The following is a 23,258-nucleotide window of genomic DNA, read 5'->3' as shown; positions in this document are numbered from 1 at the left end:
ACGATCATCTTGGAGACGCTTTTGCGAAGAGACTAACTCTCTTGAGGCAACCTCAAAGCTGAAGCGGCTTCTGGTTAAAGAACGTAGCCAGAAACTGGGTTATTTACCTTTACAGAACGGGAGGTACACAGAAAGCGATGAAGAAACGGCAAACCATTTGCTTGAAGTTCATTTCCCAGGCAGCATCCAAACTCTAATCTCGGGGCCAACAGGTGCATACAACCCTCAACCGAGAGACTGGAATCTGGCATGCAAAGTAGTATCACTGGAGCGAGTGAAATGGACATTTAACTCGTTCCATAGATACAAGTATGCAGGTCCGGATGGCATTATCCCTGCGCTAGTAATAGAGGGAATGGATGCCCTGGGTCTACAAATTCGGAATATATATCGTGCATGCTTAGCACACGCTTATATTCCAATTAAATGGCGTGATGTGAAGGTGTTATTCATTCCCAAACCAGGAAAACCCACCTACACAGACGCAAAAAGCTTCCGACCGATCAGTCTAACGTCCTTTCTGCTAAAAGGACCAGAAAGACTAGTAGCTCGGTTTGTAAGAGATACACACATTCCTAAGTGGCCACTTCACCATAGGCAACACGCCTACCAGAAGGCAAATCCACGAAGACAGCACTCCATGAACTTACGGCAAAAGTTGAAAAGGCGATGTCCAAAAAAGAATACGCCTTAGGCGCATTCATGGACATCGAAAGTGCCGTCAATGATGCCTCATTCGCGGCAATTTGCAGATTGCTCTGGTGCTGCAGGAAGGCGATAGGTTAGACCTGGGGACCGAAACGGATATACTAGATGCATACATCCATAATAAAACCCATTTTGATGTATACATGCATCGTCTGGTGGCCAAGACTTAACTTTACTAACAGCAGGAAGCTGTTAACGCAGATTCAGAGACTTGATTCCCTAAGTATTACTGGAGCAATGAGTACTACACCGACTACGACACTTGAAGACAGGTGGCGGAGCCTAAATGCTGCTCGACACACCAAACTTTTCCTGCCAGAACCGAACATACGTACCGCAAAGTTTATCCTGTCGAAAAGCAGGAGGACTTGCAGGTGTATTGTGGGCATTCTGACAGGCCATAATTCACTAGCTGGGCATATGTTCAGAATAGGAATTACCGAAGATGATACGTGTCCTTCCTGTAATGAGGAAGCGGAATCCACGGAGCATTTCCTATGTGAATGCCCCGCCTATGGACGCATCAGGCATCAGATCTTTGGTGCCGATGTTCTCCAATTGCGACAATTCCACTAATGGAAATCCTGCGATACGTTAACGAATCCGGAATATTCCGTTAGACGGGGGAGGCGAGTACAATGGACCAACACGGCCTGAGTGCTCAGAAGCTGTAGCTTCTCCCCGACCATACGCACACACACACACACGGCACTTGAAGCTATCCTAAATTTATCCCTCATTCACTCACCTCCAAGTGAATGGGGGGAAAGGGCGGAAAGTAGCCAACGACGCATATAGACTCAATACCATTGGGGCTTGGAAAGGTAACCAATCAAACGGTCATGCGTCTATCTGGCCCTGATGCCGACCGATCATATGGTTTCCAGATTCATCTTTGAAAAGACATACACTGTCGTAATCACCGAAAGAGAAGAATGGTCGACAAGTGGCCATGAGTCTTTTCAGATTACAGACCTAATAATCTTCACCGAGGGATCAGTCATGGAGGATGGATCGGGCGCAGGGGTGTTCTCGGAGAATCCGATTATAGAACTGGTCCGACCCCTCGGAAAAATGACGACCATATTCCAGGTGGAGATATATGCCATTTCATTGGCAGCAGAAGAATGTCTGCGACAAAGATGGAGGCGTCGCACCATTCGAACCTGTTCCGACAGTCAGGCTGCATTATGAGAACTAAATGGCAACGACATGTCAAGCCAGTTGGTGTGGAGTTGTCATCAGGTGCTGCTGAAACTTGGCCGGCTGAACGAAACATTCCTGACGTGGGTGCCGGGGCACTCTAACATCGCCGGTAATTAGGAGACTGACAGACGGGCTCGCCGAGGGTCTGGATCCACAATGGTGGGGCCCCAGAACCAGCTCTTGGAATCCGACCGTTTACACTCAAGCCTACTCTGAAAGGTGAAATTGCAAGGATTCACGCAACCGAATGGAGAAATTTGGACTCTTGCCGGCAAGCGAAAATCCTTGTGAAAGAGCCTAGGCCCACTAGAGGGGCATTTTTGTTGTCCCTTAAGAAGTGGAACATGAAAACCCTAGTAGGGCTTTTAACGGGACACTTAAACTACCATATGGAAAAGATTGGGGTAGTGGTTTCAATTATGTGCAGCTAATGTGAGGAGGAGACGGCCCTGCACTTTTTATGCAGCTGCCCGGCATCCTCAGATCTCAGACGAAGACACCTTGGCAAGGTTTTCTTCAATGAAGAATCTGCACACTCTCTGCCTCTGGAGAATGTTCTCAGATTCGCTAAAGCCTGCGATCACCGTAGGCGGGAAGCCATTGAATAGGCAATTTACGGGGATAGTACAATGGCCTGAGTGCTCGGAGCTGCGGCTGCCCCCAGTAAACTAAACTAACTAAGGGTAAATGAATTAGAGAGGTTTCGGTGTACCACCATACTATGAAAGGCCATTTAGTATAAATCGGCGTTGTTCTATTTTTAACCAAGTTCTTTAAGGGGTTATTCAAGTGTTGCAAATCTAATAAGCCGATTTAAGCCAAATGTTTTTACAAAGTTATAGTATAATTAACGAGTACACTCTTTGAGGGTGATCTTAAACGTGTCACCAAGACTTTTCAACGCGTTTCTGCACTGCCCTCCAGCCTGAAGGATGTCCCCGTTGAGTAGAAGGCCTTAGTAACCGCTGGGTTGTCGATCATGGCTCTGTTACGCTCGGGGCTTGCATCATGCCCCATTTACAGATAAGCTTCCAGTACCTCCGCTTGAAATAGACCTGGAAGACAGTACGACCCGGATACGCTATGAGTATCTGAGAAAACTCTAGCACCGACGGAATACTATTTCATAGCCGGAGTGCTCATTTCTTTTCAAAAGTTGTCTTGCCTTATCTTGGTGGTGAATAGCATCAGTTCCATTTTGGTTGGATTTATGCCGAGTTGACATCTTGCTCCCGTAACCACATCTTTCCATGATGTCATTCATAATTTACTTTAATTTATTTAATCTCTGACACCAATATCATCAAGTCGTCAGCGTTCGCCACCATCTTCACCTCGCTCCTGTCCAATATATGAAAAATTTCGCCGATAATATCAACCAAAACACTGGGGCGTGTCTCTGCTCTCAGCTCTGGTCAGGTGGCTGCCTCCTAGAGCCGATTCCGATGCGCAAGTTACCAATCCAATCCAATAAGGGTCAAAGTTTCTTTGATGGCGTTAGCACTAACGTTTTTGAATGCTCCCTCTATATCCAAAAAGGCAGCTAGAGTACACTGCTTGTACTACAATGACCGCTCAACCATGCCAACTACCTCTGGGAGAGCGGTTTCTCTGGATTTACCTTTGAGATAGGCGTGCTGTGACTAAGAGAAAGACGTTCTTTCCACAATTGTTCTCAAGAGGATGTCCGGGACGCGTCTAGGGTCTTCAACACGTAAGTGGTGAGGCTGATTGGTCGAAAATCTGGACCCGCGGATTTATATGCGGAGAAGCTTCTTATCTCCCAGTCGATCTTATCTTCGCATACCCTCCAAACAAGGCTCTGACTCACAGTGCTCCATACTGGCGGGAAGGAACATCTAAACCAGCAGTTCCAAGGTTTCACTAGAAGATGCCGTTCAGGAACCTTTCAACTTTCTAAAAAAGGGTGAGCTTGTGTGCTCCTTGGACAGAGCAAGCTTCCGACTAACGATATCCTTTGATTGCAGTCACTCCAAAGATCTTGAGTTGAAATTGGTTTGCTGTCTGGGTTTACTAAGGGCAACCATTACATGTACAAATCAATTGAAGACGTGAAGAGTGCCCATTTTTACAGATAATAAGAGGGTGACCCATCAGACTAAGAACCTTGGTTTTGTTGGAGTTTACCAGAGTTCGACTCTGCTTGCCTGTTTCTTCAAATCCACAACTATTTGACCCAGGTGCATTACTCGATGAGAGAGTAAGCAGATGTCATCAGCGTCGTGGAGTTCTTTAGAGGAAGATGTCATGATCCATTGAATCTCTCATGATGATAAGAAGAAATGATATCAGTGATTAAATGCAACTCTGGTGGACTCCGCTTTGGATCTCTAATTCCTCTGAGATTTTACCTCGGTGCAGCACGTGATATTTTGCTGGACAACAGCGAGTGTGTTAACAATAAAAATATCATATGTTATGTGCAGCATCGTGGTAAAGTCGGTGATGAAGTCTAAAGCGGAGTCGGCCAGGGTTATATTCTGTCGCCCATATTTTTACCCTTATCGGTGACGATCCCCAGAGTGTCTTGTATAGAAAACGTAGAGGGCTTTAGTGCGACATGACTTCTTTCCTTAGACATCTCGACTAGATGATGTTACGACATCTGCTTGTTCTGTCATTGAGCCATGGACTTTGGCCAAAATGCTGAAACGTGATATCGGGGTACTCTGCCCTGAGCCAATAATAAACGAAGAACTTCGTCGGTGTAGGGGTCAGACAACCGTGAACGTTGAAAGAAGATGAAGGCTTCGTACCAGGGCATAGACAACTCATCAGACGCTGCATCACCACTGCCCCGAGAGTAGCGTGACCGAAGCGCATTATGTTATACGCTCCTTTTTACAAATCACAAAACACAATGTGGGTATCGAACGTAAATCCGCCCACACTTCAGATCAAGCTTAGCCTGGGTTGTAAATTTTTTGTCTTGGGATTCAGACAACATCTGATGAGTTGCTTATGCCTTGGTACGAAAGCGCAAGTCGTCTTCGTCTCCTTAATTTTTGATAATTAGGTGTTAGACCGGAAAAGAAAGAATCCATGAACTAAAAAATGTGGGGGTAAGTTACTCTCTGTTTGGTCCTAAATCAAATTGATACGGGTCTAGGATTCCTCAAACCCTAAATAAAACTGGGATGTGTCAGCGGCGGGGGGATAAGATACACAAAGAAAGGGCAACTCCACAGCGGGTTATTCCATATAATGAAACCAACAGAATTTGTGGGTGAAGTTTAATTTTTTTTTTAATTTTTCCATTCGTGCAATATTACGGTCATGGGGAGGCATGGTCTTGGTAACGCAGTTTAAGCTAGGAAACATTGGAATTCGCAGTGCCAAACATTAGAATATTAGCGCTGATGTCCTGTCACTTGGAGAGCCCATTCGATGCTCTATTGCCATAGGTTTTAGCGGATCTAAGAAAGTCGTACGAAGTAGATAGCGCGCAGATCCAGACCACAAGGTCTGCGGCAAAAGTGTTTAAACAAAAATTCTATAGCGAACCAAAAGCGCTAGTCTGATGCGATATTTGCTCGAAAAAATGACCGCGTCTTGATGATCTGGAGTTACTTTCAAAGTAACCCTCTTCCCGAAACTTTGATTTTTGTGGATGATCATTATGATTTAAAATGGCAAACCAACATGTGGCACATGAAGTCCACATACAGCGTACATCGTCAATGCTCATTGTCCTTTTTGATTCAAAATGTCAACGAGTTTGTGCGTAGGAACAAATCAGCGAAGAAAGTGAAACATGTCAGGATAGAAATAACAAACGATTGATTATCACGACATTACGTGATTTCGCGGAGATTTCTCGTTACGAATGGTGTGACAATGTAGTTCCATGCAGTGGCGATGTTTATGGGGGCTTCAACGACTTGTCCCACGGATGACCTTCTGACACGAAAGGACATTATGGAAAGTTCCATGAGTAGCCGCTTCTCTTCGCATCACATGATCACATCTAATTTTTCATCATTACGATCTAACTTCAATTCAGGATTTATTATTAACTGAAACAATTTCTAACCAACAATTAGGTATCGCGGGGACCCTGTTTGCCAATTGGTACTGCTGACGTTAAATAGTAACAATTGTGTAAAAATTATTTTTAAAAGTGTGACAAAGCAAAATCAACAACTGCACAATGTGTTGTATATTCTCATTACGTTCTGGTTAGGGTGGATAAGCGGAGTCATGTTCCGCAAAATAACTCCTAATAAAAATGTATTTTTCCATGCTTTCACTTAATTATTCTTATCATTAAAAAACAAACTATGATTATTCAATAGAGCTAGAATCCCCTAGCAGTGCTTATTGTTGTTGCCTGCAAATGTTGTCGCAGTAGTTTCTAATTGTGATGATAATAATGGATGCTGCTGCTTAGTTTTCCCAATAAAAATCTTTTATAACAGACTAGTCATAGTTTTCAGTTGTTTCTGGTGTTATTTATCATCATTTGCTGACGTTTTACGTTTTATTTACTTTTGTAAGATAATTACCTGGAAATAGAATCGTTTCCAACAGACTTCGTCCAATTAGCTGATAGTTTCTAGCAATATATCCATTTGCAACTCCGTTTTCCAGAAAGTTTTTGAGGATGTTGAACAACTTCGCTAATAATTTCAAATCTGAAAGGAAAAGGAAATGAAAAATAAAATTAATTTTTTAATTAATTTTATCAAAATCGCTATGTAGATTGAATTGAAACATCATCAACAAATGACCAGGAGATGAGGAGAGCATTCTCTATGCAAAGCAACTAGAAGTTTATCATTGCGATCCCAAGACCATGTTCCCTCATCACATATCCGAGCAAGGTATTGTCACTAGCATATTCCAGGCGGAAATATACGCCATAGACAAATGTGCCTCCTTTAATCTGCAAAGAAACTATAGGGGGCAGATCATAGCTATTCTCAACGATAGCCAAGCAGCGATCAAGGCACTTAGGTCCAACCAGGTGAACTCTAAACTGTTATGGGAATCCCTTGAGAGACTGAAGACACTCAACTCGTCCAACAAGGTCTGGATACTTTGGGTTCCAGGCCATGCTGGGTTGGAAGGCAACGAGGCAGGGTACAAACTAGCCAAGAAGGGAGCAGGGACGCCTTTACACGGGCCAGAACCCTTCTGTGGAATCGGTTTCATGACTATGAATCTAAGAAATGAAGAGGAACGGTTGAGGGAACTATACTGGGCGGGCCTACCAGGGATGGAGCAGTCCAGGGTGCTTATTGGGGGATACGAACCCATACGCACAAAGGATTGCTTAAACCTCACCAAAAAGAACCTCCGAAGCATAGTGGGAATTCTCACTGATCATTGTCGGCTGAACTATCACCTAGGGAAGCTAGGGATATCTACGGACACTGCCTGCAGGCTTTGTGAGGAGGATGACGAAACCTCTACACACGTCCTGGGACAGTGTACGGCACTTGTGCAAAGTAGGTCGAGGCATCTGGTAGAACACTTAATACCAGATGCAAAGTTGAAAGATCTGGAAGCAGGGAACATACTAAAGTTCCTAACGGTTATAGGCCTGCTTGAGATACTACGATCAATAGGTACACTATAATCAGTAAAAGGGGCGCAATAGTTCTTTAAGGACGCGGTGCGACTTTCTCTTAACAGAATAATAATAAGGTATTGTCAGAGCCCACATTGTCTTTTATATTACCCATCATCGTCGCAATATCTTCTTTAGGAAGACTCTTCTGGACTGCATTCATTTGCTTATAAAAAATCTCTTTCCCTGTTGTATCGAAGACTATCGCTGTTGCGTATCACTGCACTATTGAGATGTTTTGACTAAAGAGCTCGCAGTTCAAATTTTGCCTTATATCGGTTCCTAGGATATGCGGGCCCACGAGTGGATGCAGTAAGCATTAATCCTACACGAGATTCACGCGAGCTTTCGGCAAGCTTCCCAGAGCGAAATAGCACAGCGTTACAAAAAGGAGGAGAGCGCTTCCCAAAGTCCCAACATTTTACCTCTCTTAATCCCAGAATGTCCAGCCTGCATCCCTGACAGTCTCTCTGTAGCATTTTGGGAAGCCTCGACACCGTTTCTTCTTAGGGCGTAAACGGGCAATAATGCCCAATATTGAACTCAAAAGCCATTCATGAGTCATTGGTGCTTTAGGTTTGGTAGACAATCCGGAGAGTAGAGTGAAGGGCGTCTACCAACATTTGACCCCAACAACTGAATTTTCAATGAGGCGAAGTTCTCTGTCACTACTTTGTGCTGTTTTTTAGTCTGTCGCAATACTCAATTTCTCCCATTATAGTTTTAGTTTTGCTTCAAGAATACACGCAAAGCCTTTCTTGCTTGTTGGAAAAGGCCTCTAAAAGGTATAGATAGATAGATAGGGATAGAACAACGCCTCGGAAGGGAGTTCACCTGACGACTACGATATTTGACTACCGAAAACGGTTTATGACTGGTTTCTGGAATGTGCGTACGCTCCTCGACCATGGTAGCGAGGATATTCTGAATGGCCTCCCCTTTTCATCCTAGCGGAAATTCCAACGATATAAACTGGACATTCTGGGCCGAAATGAAGTAAGTTACTGGCACTTTGGAGAATATTCCTGCTCCTCTTGTGGTACTCTGCTCTTGTACTTAGGAAAGCCTAGTGGTAGCAGACGCGATTCCGGTGTCGAATTGTTACTGACAGCTACCGCAAGGCGCATTCTCTTGACCGGGCAACCTGTTTCTGACACGATTCTGGCTGCTAGATTCCGATCCAGGTCAAAGATCATCACAACTGTATAGTGCTATGCACCAACGGTAAATCCCGATATAGTAAAGAAAAATGTATTCTATGAGAAATTACACGTTCAGTTCATGAGAGGGTCCCTAAAGGTGACATTGTGGTCGCGATGGGCGGTCTGAACGCTAAGGTAAGCAATGACAAAATCTTCAGCATACCGTTGACATTCGCTTGTCCTCGTCTTTGCTAGGCAGGCTTGGAAATATAGGGGGTCCTTTGAACACTTGGCTCCCTCACGTGTCATTTCACAAAACTTCTCGCGTCCTTATTTGTACCCATGTTTGGGTTTGCATCGGAAACTGACAAGCCAATGACAAACGAAGGGATATTTCGCGTACCAAATGAAATTATATATGCAAGCTAAAGCTGGTAATGAAACTAAAACTCCAGACTCGCGATAGGGAGGGAAGATCTACGACGGATTACATCCTCAATCGATGCTTTCCCTGTCACAGATTTCTATGAGACACTGCCTTTCGGGTTCCAACATTGCCCTGGAATCCTTAGGTCATTATATGTTAGTATGTAGATCGATCTTCATCGATTTCGAAAAGGCTTTGGACAGGAAGTGTATCTGAAGTGCCCTATCAGGGCGACATATGATGTCGCAAAATGGGACCTGCCACACCGAGGTAAAATCTCAGCGAAATTTACCGGGTTGCAACTTGTCATCAATATCATTTCTTCTTGTTATTGGTACCTGCCTTATTCGGAGGGGTTGAAATGCCAAATGGCTCTGGATTTGGAAAGAGAGGCTAATTGAGTTGGGCTTTAGATAAACACCAGCAAAACTAAGTTTCTCAATTTGATATGTCATCGCACTTCCCTTATCTGCATTAATGGATCGAGTCTCGAGGGGATTTATCAACTTGCTTATCTAGAAAGCGTTGTTTCTGCCGACAACGTTGCCGCACTTGATGTTGCTCGACAAATTAAAGTCTAAAGTCGCCATTGTTGTTTTGGCTAAAATTCTGAAATTTAACTATCTTAACAAATTGAGGTTGTTCGCGCCACACATTCAGGAAGGGCAACAATTTCTTTGCTGGTTATTCCAGGATAACCAACCGATGGGTCCCCGCAGAAATACATGGCCCAGACCAGTGGAGGAGGATTGCAAGCTTTTTAAGTAGTCCTGGAAACAACTGCAACACATTTCAGCAAATCGGCAACGATAATACGTTGGTGTGGTTGACGCGCCATACCCCGTTAAGGATTAACTGTCGCAAGTAAGGGAAATCAAGAGTGTGAAAAGATAGTTCACCTGGGAGAAGCTCTTTTTAAAGAAGAAGGATTGTGTGAAAGCTTTGTGTAGCTTCAACAGCGAGGTGGTCACAATTGCGAAACAGAGGCCAAACCACGGGACAATATTCAATTACGTTCCTAACGAAGGAGTGTTAAGGACTGGATTGAGGTAAAGTTGAAAGCGGGACGCAGGATTAAACCAGATAAGATATTTTGGAAGTACAATTGACATTGTTAAGAAAGCGAAAATTAAAACAAAGCTTCTGTACATTTTCATTTGAGTAGTGTGAACTCATTCATTGAAGAAAGACGCATTAAAAAGGATCGCAAGAAAGTACAGTCCAGCGGAGATGAAATATAGGCGAACAGTTTAAGGCCTTATTCGTAGAGTAAGTTGAAGCAGGTGAGGAGAGAGAGAAGGTCAAAACAAAACAAAATATAGGAATCATTGGGGAATAAAAATGAGATAAATGAGAGAAGGAAGGGATGACCAATGATCAGTTATATGATAAATATAAGACGAACGGTTTCGTCCAAGGCAGATTCAACTCGCTATATGATAATTTATAAGGGAAGTTGAGAATAGAGAGTTTGGCGAGGAGTTGTTGCAGTTGGTCGAAACGAAAACTGTCGAGGAATTGATGTAAGTGACGTGTACCTCTTGCCGTGAACCAACATATTTACCAGCAAAGTTGTAAAGTCAAGTACGTTGCAGGCAATAGATTGGTGGCTCATGGAGCTACATTGCTCCTTCGCTATAGCTGTGACTGAAGTCGTTAATGTATCTTTTGGGAATTTTCGAACAAGAAGATAAAGTGGAATAGCGTGGTCGTTTACAACTAGAGCAGGCCGTCGCTTTTGAGTGGGGCATCAAGGCCATACTGCCACATGTGTGGAAAGTAGCTGGTTCAAAATTATCCGGGGAGGGAGTTAAGCGTGGGAAGCCCATCAGGACCATGTCTAACACTGACATCAAGTTTATTAATGAAGAACACAATAAAAGTGGAATTAGGAGGGGAATAGCGAACGATTCACAACAGTCTAACCTAGAACAGTCGTAGAGGAAGCATCGGGGCCTGTTGTGGGGAATCGGCAGTGTAGCCAGCAAATTCATGGAAAAGATTGGGTAGGGTCAAAGGAATTGGGAAGCTAAAAGCGCTTGAGTAGAGTTAGAGTAGCTGCGACCGTCATTAAATATCATCTATGTGTCTTTTTTAGCTTGGATTTGACGAAGGGTTCAGATACCCCAAATGAGCAATGTGGGCGTTATTTCGGAATGAAAGAATCAATATTCATGAAAGGAGAGGGTAGTGGAAAAATGTGGTAGCAGCTATTGAAAGGACTTTAAGGGAGGATGATAAAGCCAGTTCAGGGTGTATAGGTTGAATTTTTCACACGCAAAGAAAGGGAAAGAGGAGAAGGTGTTGGGTAGAAGTAGGATTTTACTACGCTTTGAGTCAATAGGTTTATACCGTCAAATGTTGCGGATAAACTTCCCCGAAGAAACCAGGAACTAGTGGCTCAGACAATATTGTTCTTCTTTCAACAATGTGTGGGGGGTATACGACTGACCCTGAAAAGAAGAGAGGAAAGCAACGTAATGGTGCTGAGATCCTGGAGGTCCTGTCCAGAATAACCTTAACACCTCTGTGTGGATTCTGTTAGGGAGCAGAGCGGGAGAAGGAGCCGATTGCCCGAAAACTTTCCTTACTATTGGCATTCCTGAACGGGATATAAAGAAGGTGCGGGAACAAACGCGATAGTGGGTCTAATAGTGACAGTATCAAACGATGTCACCCTCTCGGATCACCGGTGGATTGATTTTGTAATGGGAATGAACCACCCATTCTGTTTTGAAATCCAGCTAAAAGAGGTTCGGCGACTTACAAATTAGAATTGAGCGTCCGTTTTATGATCTCTGGGAGATACATCAAATCCATTGTTGGAAGATTTGGCGAAACAGAGGAGAACGACCAGGATGCTCCTCAACCGAGTTCTAAAGTCTTATTCAGTCACTGGCTGGAATCGTTACAAGTAGGCTCAAAGAGCTCTAAAGAAGAGCACAAGTTCGGCTAAACGATTATCATGGGGACGCTTTTGCGAAGAGGTCAACTCTCTTGAGGCAATCACAAAGCTGAAGCGGATCCTGGTCAAGATCCCAGCCAGCAGCTGGGTTATCTGCGTTTACAGAGCGGAAGGTACACAGAATGCAATGAAGTGTATTTTCCAGGCAGCATCCTCTTACCTCGTGGCCGACAGGTGTATACAGCCCTCAACCGAAAGATTGAACTCTGGCATGGAAAGTAGTATCAGTCGGACGAGTCAAATGGGCATTTTAACTCGCTTCACAGAAAAAAGTCTGCAGGTCTGCATGACATTATTCCTGCTCTAGTAATCAGGGAAATGGATGCCGTGGGTCTACATATTCGGATAATATACCGCGCTTGTCTAGCACATGTTTATATTCCAATTAATTGTCGTGATGTAAAGGTAATATTTACTCCTTCGCCAGAAAACTCACCTACATAGACGCAAAAACCTTCCCACCGATCAGTCTACCTTCTTCTTGCTAAAAGGACTGGAAGGTCTAATAGTTCGGTTCATACATCCCTAGGTGGCCACTTCAATGTAGGTAATATACCTACCAGAAAGGCAAATCCACGCGCCAAAAACCGAGAAGAAAATGTCTCCCTCGAATCATGGGTGCTGGTTTTGGACACCTTGCTATGGCTTCTTGGGGACCCAAAGGTTTTCACACAAGCGTTTGTGGACGATCTAGCCTTAATAATTATCGTCAAATTTTGCGGAGAGGGTACTTGGCCGCTTCAATGCGACACTGGTGGTGTTGGTGCCTCTACAAAGGACTCACAACGCTAGGAACTGGACTATTTGTGTTCACTAGGAACATCAGGGGGAAAATCCAGCTGGTACAAACAGTCCAGTATTTGGGAGTACATCGAGTGCAAGTTAACGTAGAAATATCATATACAGAAACAATACCAGAAATTCTGCGATTACTATGGTGGGGCAGGAATGCGGTTGGTAAGATCTGGGGGCTTTCACAAAAACGGAGTGATTGGATGTATTCATTCATAATAAAACCCATTTTGATGTATGAATGCAGGGTCTACTGACCAAGACTGAAGTTTGTTAACAACAGGAAGCTACTAACGTAGATTGAGAGGCTTGCCCGCAGTTCTCCAAGCTATCCTAAACTTTTTCCCCATTCATTTAGAGGTGAAACGGAAAGCAGTAACGACGCATATAGGTTTGATACTGTAGACGCGTGGAAAGGCAGTCATGTGTCCATCTGGAAATTCCTTCGGAAACATCAGGTGGCTCTGATGACCGCCGATCATATGGTTTCCAGGTTCGTCTTTGAAAATATATACTCCGTCGTAATTACCAAAAGAGAAAATTTGCCGATAAAAGGTCACGAGTCTTTTGGGATAACAGATTTAATAATCTTCACTGACGATTCAGTCATGGAAAACAGATCGGGTGCAGGATTATGGAGCAGGCTTGACCTCTCGGGGAAAATGACGACCATATTCCAGGCGCCAACAACAGCAAGAACCTATCAGGCCAGTTGGTGCTGCTGGAACTTGGTCGACTGAACATTCCTGATGTGAGTGCCATAGCGCTCAAACATCGCTAGTAATGAAGAAGCTGACAGACTGGCCCGCCAAGGTTTTGGGTCGGCAATGGTGGGGCCAGAACCCGTTCTTAGCATCTGGCCATCCACTGTCAAGTCCACTCTGAAGGGAGAAATTGAAAGGATTCACGCAGCCGAATGGAGAAATTTGAACTTCTGTCGGCAGGCGAGAATCTTTTTAAGGGAACCCGGGACCGCTAGAGCGACATTTTTGTTGTTGTTTAAGAAGTGGGACATGAGGAACTTAGTAGAGCTTTTAACGAGGCACCGCGCCTTAAACTATCATATGGAAAATGTAGGTGTGGTCTTGGCTATATGCAACCGATATGAGGAGGAAGTGACGGCCCTGCATTTTGTATGCAGTTACCCGGTCCCCTCAGGCCTCAAAGGAACATACCTTGGAAAGGTTTTTTTCAATGAAGGGTCTGCGCATTCTTTGTCTTTGGAGAATGTTCTTAGGTTTGCGAAAGCCTGTGAACGCCATAGGCGAGGGGCCGCTGAATAGGCGATCTCCGGGGATAGTACAAACAAAGAAAGGCCTGAGTGCTTGGAACTGCGGCTCCCTCCAATAAATTAAACTAACTAGGTAGAAGTCCAGACAAACTGTCAAACAATTCTTCGAATAAGGGAAGCTTAGGGGAGGGACACACAGAAACTATAAAAGGAGTATGGTTTATCGGGAGGGAAGCCAGAGTAGAAGATGGGTTCAATGCGGGAAGGATGCTGCGATTAGGACATCATCGCCAATAAATTCAGCCCGCTCCCTTTAACAGCGAAAAAGGGAGTATTCTTTAGGGTGCTCGGAGCTTAATATTTTATCATCAACCCAAATTTCCCAATGTCGACGATATAATGCTGTTTTGTCAACGTATACAAATTAAAATCCCCCCCATCCCCAGTTCTTAAATCTCTAACATTTTGGTAAAATAATTAAAGAGTGGAAATCAAACATGGGCTGACGGGAATGGACGGGTTTTGTTAAGTTGTTTTAACCTGATTCGGTATTTCGGCATTTTTTGATAAAGGACCTCTAGCGCAAGCCGGCTAGAAAATGTTGTTGTGAGTTGTGTTGATGCAGAGAGAAGAGAATTAGGTTGCAAAAACTGGTGAACCAGAGTACAAAATCGCGACTATTTGAGGACGGCCATATTGAAGCCTGAAAACTAATCAAAGGTGATGTGTTATTGATAATGATGTCAGTGTCACTGGAGCATCACGAAAATCATCCTCATTTACGTTCGAAATACATTTCGTTGCGTGAACCCAAACTTCCAAAGTCTGAACTGCAATAATGACTCACCTCAAAGTCAATGGTATTATGTATCTAAATATTAAGATACGTCATTCGCCAAACAAGACCTTGGGCTTTATTCATGACGCCAAGGAATCCATACATTCATCTGCGTCTCGAAAACGTTCTATGTCGAGAAATTTCATCCAAAGATTTCATTCGCATACAATGTCCTTGCAAGAGAACATTGAAATATTTTCTTTCTCAAGATTTATCGAATGTTTTCCCAAACGGGAAAACATGCAGATATTTCATCTCTGAATCAATGGAAAACATTGACCATTAGGTGGCTGGCTTCAAGGTGAATAACACCATAAACGCTATTATCCATTGTCTGCCAGTGAGAAATTATTAGCAATGTATCAACTTTTTTTCCTTCTCCTTGAAAATGGCCACTTATTGCTCAAGCTGAACATTCGAAGGACGAGATAACAGCTATCTTTAGTATCGCATAAAATGAAATAAAGTTTTTACAGGCGGTTTGGTGAACTGGTACATTTGAATTTCATCCTGTGGATCTATGAATCACATCAATCTATATATGTCGAATGACCTTGACCTATGTGTCTTATTCATGTACGTCTCGTATGTAGGATGAAATGATGTGAGAAAAAGAAATTGGATCCGCTCGTGTAGTGTCAGAACAAATTAACTCTCGTCAAATGTCTAGTACGTGACATTGTTTAACAAACAGAGGAGCTCGAAAATGGGCAGATGAGTCCATCTAGAGCCCTTAATATTGAATGTCAATCTTGGATTTCATAGGGACATGCTGGCAAAATGAAGTAATAACTCTGTGGCGTCTCCGCATTATGGGTTGGTTGCTGCAGTACTTAAGGGTGCAGGTTGGTGGGTATTTTTGGATTCCTTATGCAATGAATTTCAGGTACTTTTGTTTATGTTTTGTGTGACTGCTGAGGAGTGGTAAGTAATATCCTTGAACGAAATGGGTATTGTTTTCAGACAACATTGTTATGTGAAGCATTTTTCTTAGTTATAAAGCAGTTGAGTAAAATATTCTTTTATGAAAGATATTCGATATTTGATATAACATTTCCAAAGAAAAGATATCGGCTTCTGATGGACATGTAACACATTTCAAAAAGTCTCTGATGAAAAGGAGACTTGCAATAATAGAGCAGAGCAGACACAGCTCTTTGAAGCATCTTTTAGTATGTATATTGCGTCCCAGTTCTTTCTAACTTAAATGACTGCTTTTGAAAATGATATAAGCCACTGCCAACCTGTACGATGGTTTAAAGGACGAGATGATATCTAAAAAATGTCAAGTAGGACGTGTTTCGTAAATTTCGTATTTAGAAATATCGACTTCTAAGGTTTATGTTCTAGTTAAGAAGGTTAAATACGGCGCATTACTGGAGTTTGTATGGTAAAAGAAAAGCATTGCATATGTTCGACGTTTTTCAATTACTTGTACACATGAGTCCAGCTGTCCAATTAAGACCGTTATTTTATTAAGAAATGTACCAAAGGGAACAGGAATCTGGCCAATACGAGATCAAAGGTCCAAAAACTATACAAACGGGTGAAGCAAACCGGGCACTGGCCGAGATAAAAAAAAATGCTCTGACGATATGCAACAGCGCAATCAAAGGAGCAAAGCGAATTGGCTTCAGGAAATTTTGTGATCAAAAAACCCCATAAGAATCCAGGGGTTATAACCAAGGAGGACAAGCTACATTTGCTTCTCAAAACTCATTTCATGCAGTCCTATCTTACGGCTGAAGATAATAGCATTCTGCCTGCCACCTCAATAATAGACAATGGGAGGAAAAGGGAAAATTGAAAAATAGCAAAAGAGGTATGCTTGGAAGGGAGAGTAAAATGGGCGCTGAAATTATCCGGAATGGATGGCATTTTCATAGCACTATTTCAGAGGGCCCTGGAAATCAGTAGTAAAGGCATAAGAATAGCCTTATGATATATTCCAACAGCACTTCACCATTATCATCAATGGCGTAACAATCGGTGTCTGGTCAATTTAGACAATATAAAACTGGGTCTTCTCTTGATCGAGGTCCATCAATTCGATATCTTTAAAGGCTGTCTGGTGTCCTGGCCAATGTTATGTTTGCATCGGAGGCAGGGTATGCCACGTATTCTTTTGCGCTTATAAACTTTCCGGGGTAGATCGAAGGCGGCCAAAAGTTCTCTATTTTTTTTTTGCTAAGAACTCAAGTCTTCGAGGAATATACGAAGACTTGCAATACCTTTGTCTTGTATAGAAACAGTTTTGATTACTGATGGCCATATTTCAACAGTTTTTCCATCGCTTGCCGCAGAGAGAAAATCTGTTGCTGATTTGGTATAGAGCCATGATGTTGAGGGGTGTATAAGGCTATTCAGCAACGTGATATCGATATAATTGCTGCGATGTGTGATATTTCCCCTCTTATGTATGGGATTGCCAGTCGTCAGACATTGATTCGCTATCCCAGACTTTGAAGATAAGTTGATGAACTATTTGTACCATTTGTGAAGTACGTTGTCTCCGCGGATTTTCCACAGGACTTTGATGTGAAATATCATATACAACGATGTACCAAACCTTTCCCTTCTGGGCGACGGTGGGTTACGCCGACGGCATAGCACTGATTGTGGTCGAAAAGCTAAATAAAGTAGGTGCTGAGTTATACTCATGTAAAACAATTAGTGCTGTTAAGGGTTGGCTGGAGAATTTTGGTCTGACAGATGCGGATCTGATCACCAAGCACCGTAAAAGAAATTATGCCCGCACCAAATTGTAAATCATATTATCACATCCAACCCATCCATCAAAAAATTGGGAGCTCAGTTATAGGCAACAAAACCGGGGAGCTCAGTTATAGGTAACACGTGCAGTATGTTTGCGATAAAACATCCATTGGAAGTATGGCCCTAGCAAGGATGATTCCGAAAGTGGGAGAGCTATAGTATGCCTCTAATGTCGCAACAGTCGTTCTTTTACGGCTGGGGCCAAATAAGTTTGTGATGATGATAACTTTTTTCAGGTGGTTGTGGTTGCCGATACTCTATCTCCAGGACTTCTGTTAATTGCGGCTGTTGCGGCGTCCATTTCTTTTCTTATAGGTGTTACGTAGGACTCTGTTATGGATGGCTTCAGTGGTCATTCGCACCTGATTGTCAGAGGGGACTCGAGGCACGGGGCACCATTTCAACGAGATAGTTATCCGAGTCTATATTGGCCCCTCAATATGTTCTGACAATCAACGTTGGAGGGTGGCGCCATTCAATTAGCACGTTGTTAATTTGGTAGGAAGTGGTCTCGTCTGCAAAGGCCTATGTTTGGGATGGCTTTCCGTGCAAACCAGGTGCTTTCAGCAAACATTTCGTTCGACACTGCTAGTTGGATAATCCGCAGTCCGTTCTCATTGCTAGTTTTATGCAAGCTATGGGAGCTAACATATCGCCTGAAAGCGTGATTCGTTTCTACTTGGCTGCTAAAATCTTTATTATTATTCTGTTAAAGGAAGTTGCACTGCCTCCTAAAATAACTATTGTACTTCTTTTATTGGTTATAGTGGGCAATGATAAGTCTAGAGCGCATGACCATTCGTTTATGTTTTGAAAGTCGGTAACAACTGGTTTGATTTTTTTGTTCACTAGGAACCCTACTCCGAGTAGATGGTGTACTGAATGGCCATTGTAATATGTAGTGTAATATCTCTTCTCCAGGAAACCAGTCCCTGTTCAGACTATCTCTTGAAATGCTGTCACGTAGGCCGTATATTGTATTAAGACAGGATATCGGTTAGCTTCTTTTCTATACAAGGAGCGCATGTTCCTTGTGAAAATGCGCAAATAATTTGTCCGTTTTCGTTGCCGGGTCCTTCGTCATGGAATCCGTCCATCCGGAGCCACGAAAGGAGCCTTGGTTTCGTGGACCTCAGTTTGGTGGACCAGTTGATACAATTTGTCCCGTTTTTAGGCGTGGGAAACTCGCTTTTATATTCGTCTGTTGATATTCATTGAAAGTGATCATCACAATTCTGTAGCCATGAAAATAAACCGACGGGGTTCAGATTCCTTCTCTCCATCGCGAACCTTGACCAGAGAAACATCACTTGCTCTTCATCCTAAAGTGTCTCATCGCATACAGAACAATTCTTCGAATCATCCAACCAAAAGCGATAAAGATACTGCCTACCATCGTATCCCGTAGGGAACCAGGTAACGTAGTAGTTGATTCCCCCGTGTTTTTACTCAAGCCTTGCCCTTACGTTGAGAATAAACTTGTGCGTTCAGTGACTACCACTGCCAGTACTGCTTCATCTCATGTGGGTATAAAAACGCTGCTGACCCTGAAAGCCATCTGCCGGTAAACCGAATTTACGTGCTTTCTTCTCTGAGAGTTTACAAGCACCTTCTCCCACAAAGCCGACGTGTGAAGCAGAATGGATCACACCACTCCGGCTAGACTCAATCTCTGACAATGTTCCCGTCCGTCAAAATTTGCCATTTGTAAGTGCCGCGATGGTACTACTATAGCTCATAGCCGGTCTTGAGACGAGCATATGTCCATCGGCTTCCACTTTCCGAATCTTATTCTTTTGACGGTTCGTTATTAAGACCGCTTCCGTTTTCTTATCCATCAAGGTCAGCCCGGTTCTTTCTAGGCGGGAGTTTGGCTCTCTGATTGTCTCCATCGCGTAGATCCTCACATCCTTTGGGCGCTTTGCTGTAACAACTGCAGTCTAGTTTTCCGCAAGCGAATAATCGCAGGCTCTTCTGGGACGGGAAGAACAAGCACCTCATTATACGTACATTACATTCCACTGTAGGAGACCCAGCACCGAACCCTGTGATATACCCACTGTGTTGACGTACTCATCTGTCTCGTACCAGAGAGTCCATTATCGCTTCCGAAATGAGGATATCTGCGATAGATGTAGGGTTGCACCGACCGTGGGCGTTTTCGATGTTATGGACATGTAATTCACGCTAATGAGAACTGATTTGCCAAAATTGGTCTGTACATAAAAATCGATAGGAAATAACTAATAGGCCGACCGAAACAACGATTACTTGATGAATGAGGACTTGAGAGCACCCCTTCATCCTTAAACAAAGATACCAGAAAGCAATCTTCTCTTCGGGAGTGTCTGCGAGGCGGTGAGCTGGCTAAATAGAAGGAAGATTGAGATTCTTTCTAGCTGGTGTTCTGAATTAGTAATATCAGGGGTGATCGTGTTTCAGAGTTGGAAAGTTTAATTTCCAGAAGAAACGTGAATCATGATGGGGCAATAGGGCAAACTGCGAGAGGTGGCAGTTGCCTCCGACTTAAACCGGCAACCGAGTGGTTGATGTATAGACGGATCCCTCACAGCAGAGGCGACGGGCTGTGACATTCCTTCAAGAAGAGAAAACTACTTCAAACTAATGATAAACATGTCAGCATATTTCAGGGGTAAATATACACCATAGATAGCTGTCCTTACTTCAACCATCACAGTAACTGTAGGGACCAGAATATTGCGATCCTACTCAACTAATATGGGGATGCCTCAATAAATCGAATACATTTCCTAGCACAATAAGGTATGAATCCCATTGAGTTAGAAGGCGACGAGGCAGCAGATATAAATATATTAACATAGAACCGCTCTGTGGAATCGGGAAGGGGTACATGCCATTAACGATAAAAAGCAAAGAGAAACGGTTAAGGGTACTATACTGGGTGAGCTTATCGGGAATGGAATTACAGTCCAGGGTGTTCATTGAGGGATATGATCTGAATTGAGAAGCCCAGTTGTTAATATTTTGAAACTTTACATGAGCCGAATACAGCGGTAGCTTTGGGGATGATGCGTGCCCTTTTCCGAGCTAGGAAATGACCTCTTAGGATCTTGCACACTGAAAGGGAGGGAAATGCATCAATTTGTTCTTAGCTGAAATAGATAAAAAAGATCGTCGGGATTGAATGAAGCACTGGCATTGAGAGTGGTAATTAGGTATTCGACTAAGAAAGGGGTAATGAAGCGTTAACTGCCTCCACAAATATGGGACCAGGCAGAGAGGGAGGAAAAATGGGGAAGAGCAGCTATACACCGAGGAAAAGTAATTACAAAGTAAGTCACACGATAACTGATGTGAGCCAGCAGCGGAGCCCTGCAAACTTGATAAAAGTGACAGAGGCCTGGGAGGGGTTGCGGGAGTTGCAGAAATTTATTTGTACTAATGCGTATTTGACAGTTATCTACTACTACTATCTGCTATATACTGAGCACAGCAAGACTTTAAATTGAGCGAAATCAACGTGGTTACTGGAAAACTGACAATTTTTCCTTGTTGCGAGTTTCAGACGAAGTTATTTATGTTCAGTCAAACTGGCTTAATGAAGGTGCAGAAGGTTTCCTTACACCTTAAGGAAGTGAGGATAAGAGTCCAATTGATAGGTACAGCTCAGACCTTCGAAATTGGCCTTCCAATAGTTGGATTTATCGGGTTTGTAGATAACGTAGGAGTTGAGACGAGCAATTTGAGGGCCAAATTTAAATACAGGATGATGGGCGGCTGGAATGAAGTAGTTGATAAAAGTGACACCCCGGTTGGTTGAAGAGGACAAGATCGAGAGTGTGATTTAAATCATTTTCGGTGAGGTTGAGCTGAAGTGCGGCACAGGCGCTCATAGAGGGGGAAGGAAAGGATGCTGCGAGTTATAAGAAAAAGAAAGGAAGGCTGGATACGTCAGGCCAGGTCAGGTGACCTTAATTTACCCATGGCCATTGTAAAGAATAGAAGAGTGAAATATTATATATATAAGGTATGCGTGGTATATCACAACACCAACGGAAATATATAAGTTGGCATACACTAATCAAGGCGCCAGTTGGTGGAGTGGCAACAGTTGAGCTTGCTGTATTGCGGTAGCGGGTAGGAAGGAAGCGTGGTGAAACCGGTTCATCGACAACAGGATGGTCTGTGAAGATGCGTGGCGCGATCGCCGAGCTGAGGACGTGCTTCTCTTACCGTTGTTAGAAAAAACTTGGTTTGGAGAAGCTATTGCAATGGTAGCTCTGGGGTCTCATTGGAATAGTGTAACAGGGTGGAGGTTTGGGTGGCCAGGGCACCATTAAGTGTAACTTTCGGCAGGATGCTGAGGGCATATCAGTGATTGAGGAGAGGGGATAATTGAGGACCGGGGCTTCCAGACTCGAAGTCAATGTCTTATTACATTACAACTGCATGGATTCGAAAACATAATGCCGTAATATCTGCAGTAGCAAAAGGGAACATTCCATAAAAGTTTGGCACCAGTGTCAAGGGAAGTCGAACGACATCTCACAGTAGCCATTGCATGTCTAGAAATTTGTAGTGAGCCGAGGTTCCCTGCCGATTGTACAGCATTTGTCATAGATCGGTAAGGATATCGCCATACTATGATAATAGAAAAAGAAATCAGAGTTGAAATAATTTCATTGTTCACTATGTAGTGTTTAGTGCGAGCACATTTATTGAGTCGAGCGATAAATAAAACGTACGATTGTAGCACATGCACTCAGCGCACTTTCTATAGTATTTCCACTGTTTTTACTGCTTAATAGAATTTCAAGAAAAGTCCCAACCTTAGAGCCTTTTGGACTTTAGACGCACGCAACGTTACAAAATCTACGGGAAAATGGATGCGAGTACCGTGCTCGTAGTTTTAAACATAGAATCTACATCAACGTTCTGGCACCCAGGCTGTGAAGGAACTATTCCTGAGGTAACCTTTGCATCGGAATTACTGGCGACGTGTGAATGGGTGGCAAGTTCTGAAAGACTTCCTGACAAGTGACCCCCAATACATCACATTTGCAGTTATTGATGCTATTTGTTGGTGTGCACCAACCGACGCTCCCAGTGCGCGTGGAACGCCCGGAGGGCCAACATCGGGGGATTCGCAGGAAGCTCTTGGAACACGTGGAGTTGCACTGGAGGGCACTTCGGCGGGTGGTGACGTTGTAGCTGAGTCTTTCGTAAATTCAGTGATGAACCTGATAACAACGGAGGGGCCCCACTGGTGACCAACCCTCTATGTACGGCCTTAAGCTCCACCATTTGGCACATCGTTTGCACGTTCAGGAGGAGGCATGCACCACAATAGCCGAGTACAGACCAGCCAAAAGGATACTCCGCAGCGCGATAAAAGAAAGCAAAACTCACTGCTTTCAGGACCTAGTCAACCGGGTAAATGGAAATCCATGGAGTTCAATTGCAAATGGAAATTCAGGGCTCTGTGGAAATCCTGCATACTTAGTACCGAACAGATGGCCCGTATTGTACAGCAGGGAAGGCATCGAGGATTGCCTGCGTTTTACCATGAATGAGCTCAAAGAGGCCGTCCTTAACATGC

General features: G+C 43.5%; 2 protein-coding genes across 2 annotated transcripts in view; one reads left to right on the top strand and one right to left on the bottom strand.

The window, feature by feature from the left end:
* LOC119658690 (trichoplein keratin filament-binding protein) overlaps window positions 1-23,258 on the top strand; it is a 167,329-nt gene that overhangs the window by 102,630 nt on the left and 41,441 nt on the right. The window lies entirely within an intron of this gene.
* Window positions 1-23,258, bottom strand: part of LOC119658691 (peptidoglycan recognition protein 3-like) — a 75,997-nt gene that overhangs the window by 49,512 nt on the left and 3,227 nt on the right. Inside the window, exon 3 of the mRNA XM_038066276.1 lies at window positions 6,441-6,569. Within this exon, the coding sequence (XP_037922204.1) occupies window positions 6,441-6,569 (129 nt within the window). The remainder of the gene's footprint in view (window positions 1-6,440; window positions 6,570-23,258) is intronic.

This window comes from Hermetia illucens, chromosome 6 (assembly GCF_905115235.1).
Source record: "Hermetia illucens chromosome 6, iHerIll2.2.curated.20191125, whole genome shotgun sequence".
NCBI classification, from domain to species: Eukaryota; Metazoa; Arthropoda; class Insecta; order Diptera; family Stratiomyidae; genus Hermetia; species Hermetia illucens.
Note: the sequence above shows the minus strand (reverse complement) of the source record. Positions and strands in the feature narration are given on the sequence as shown.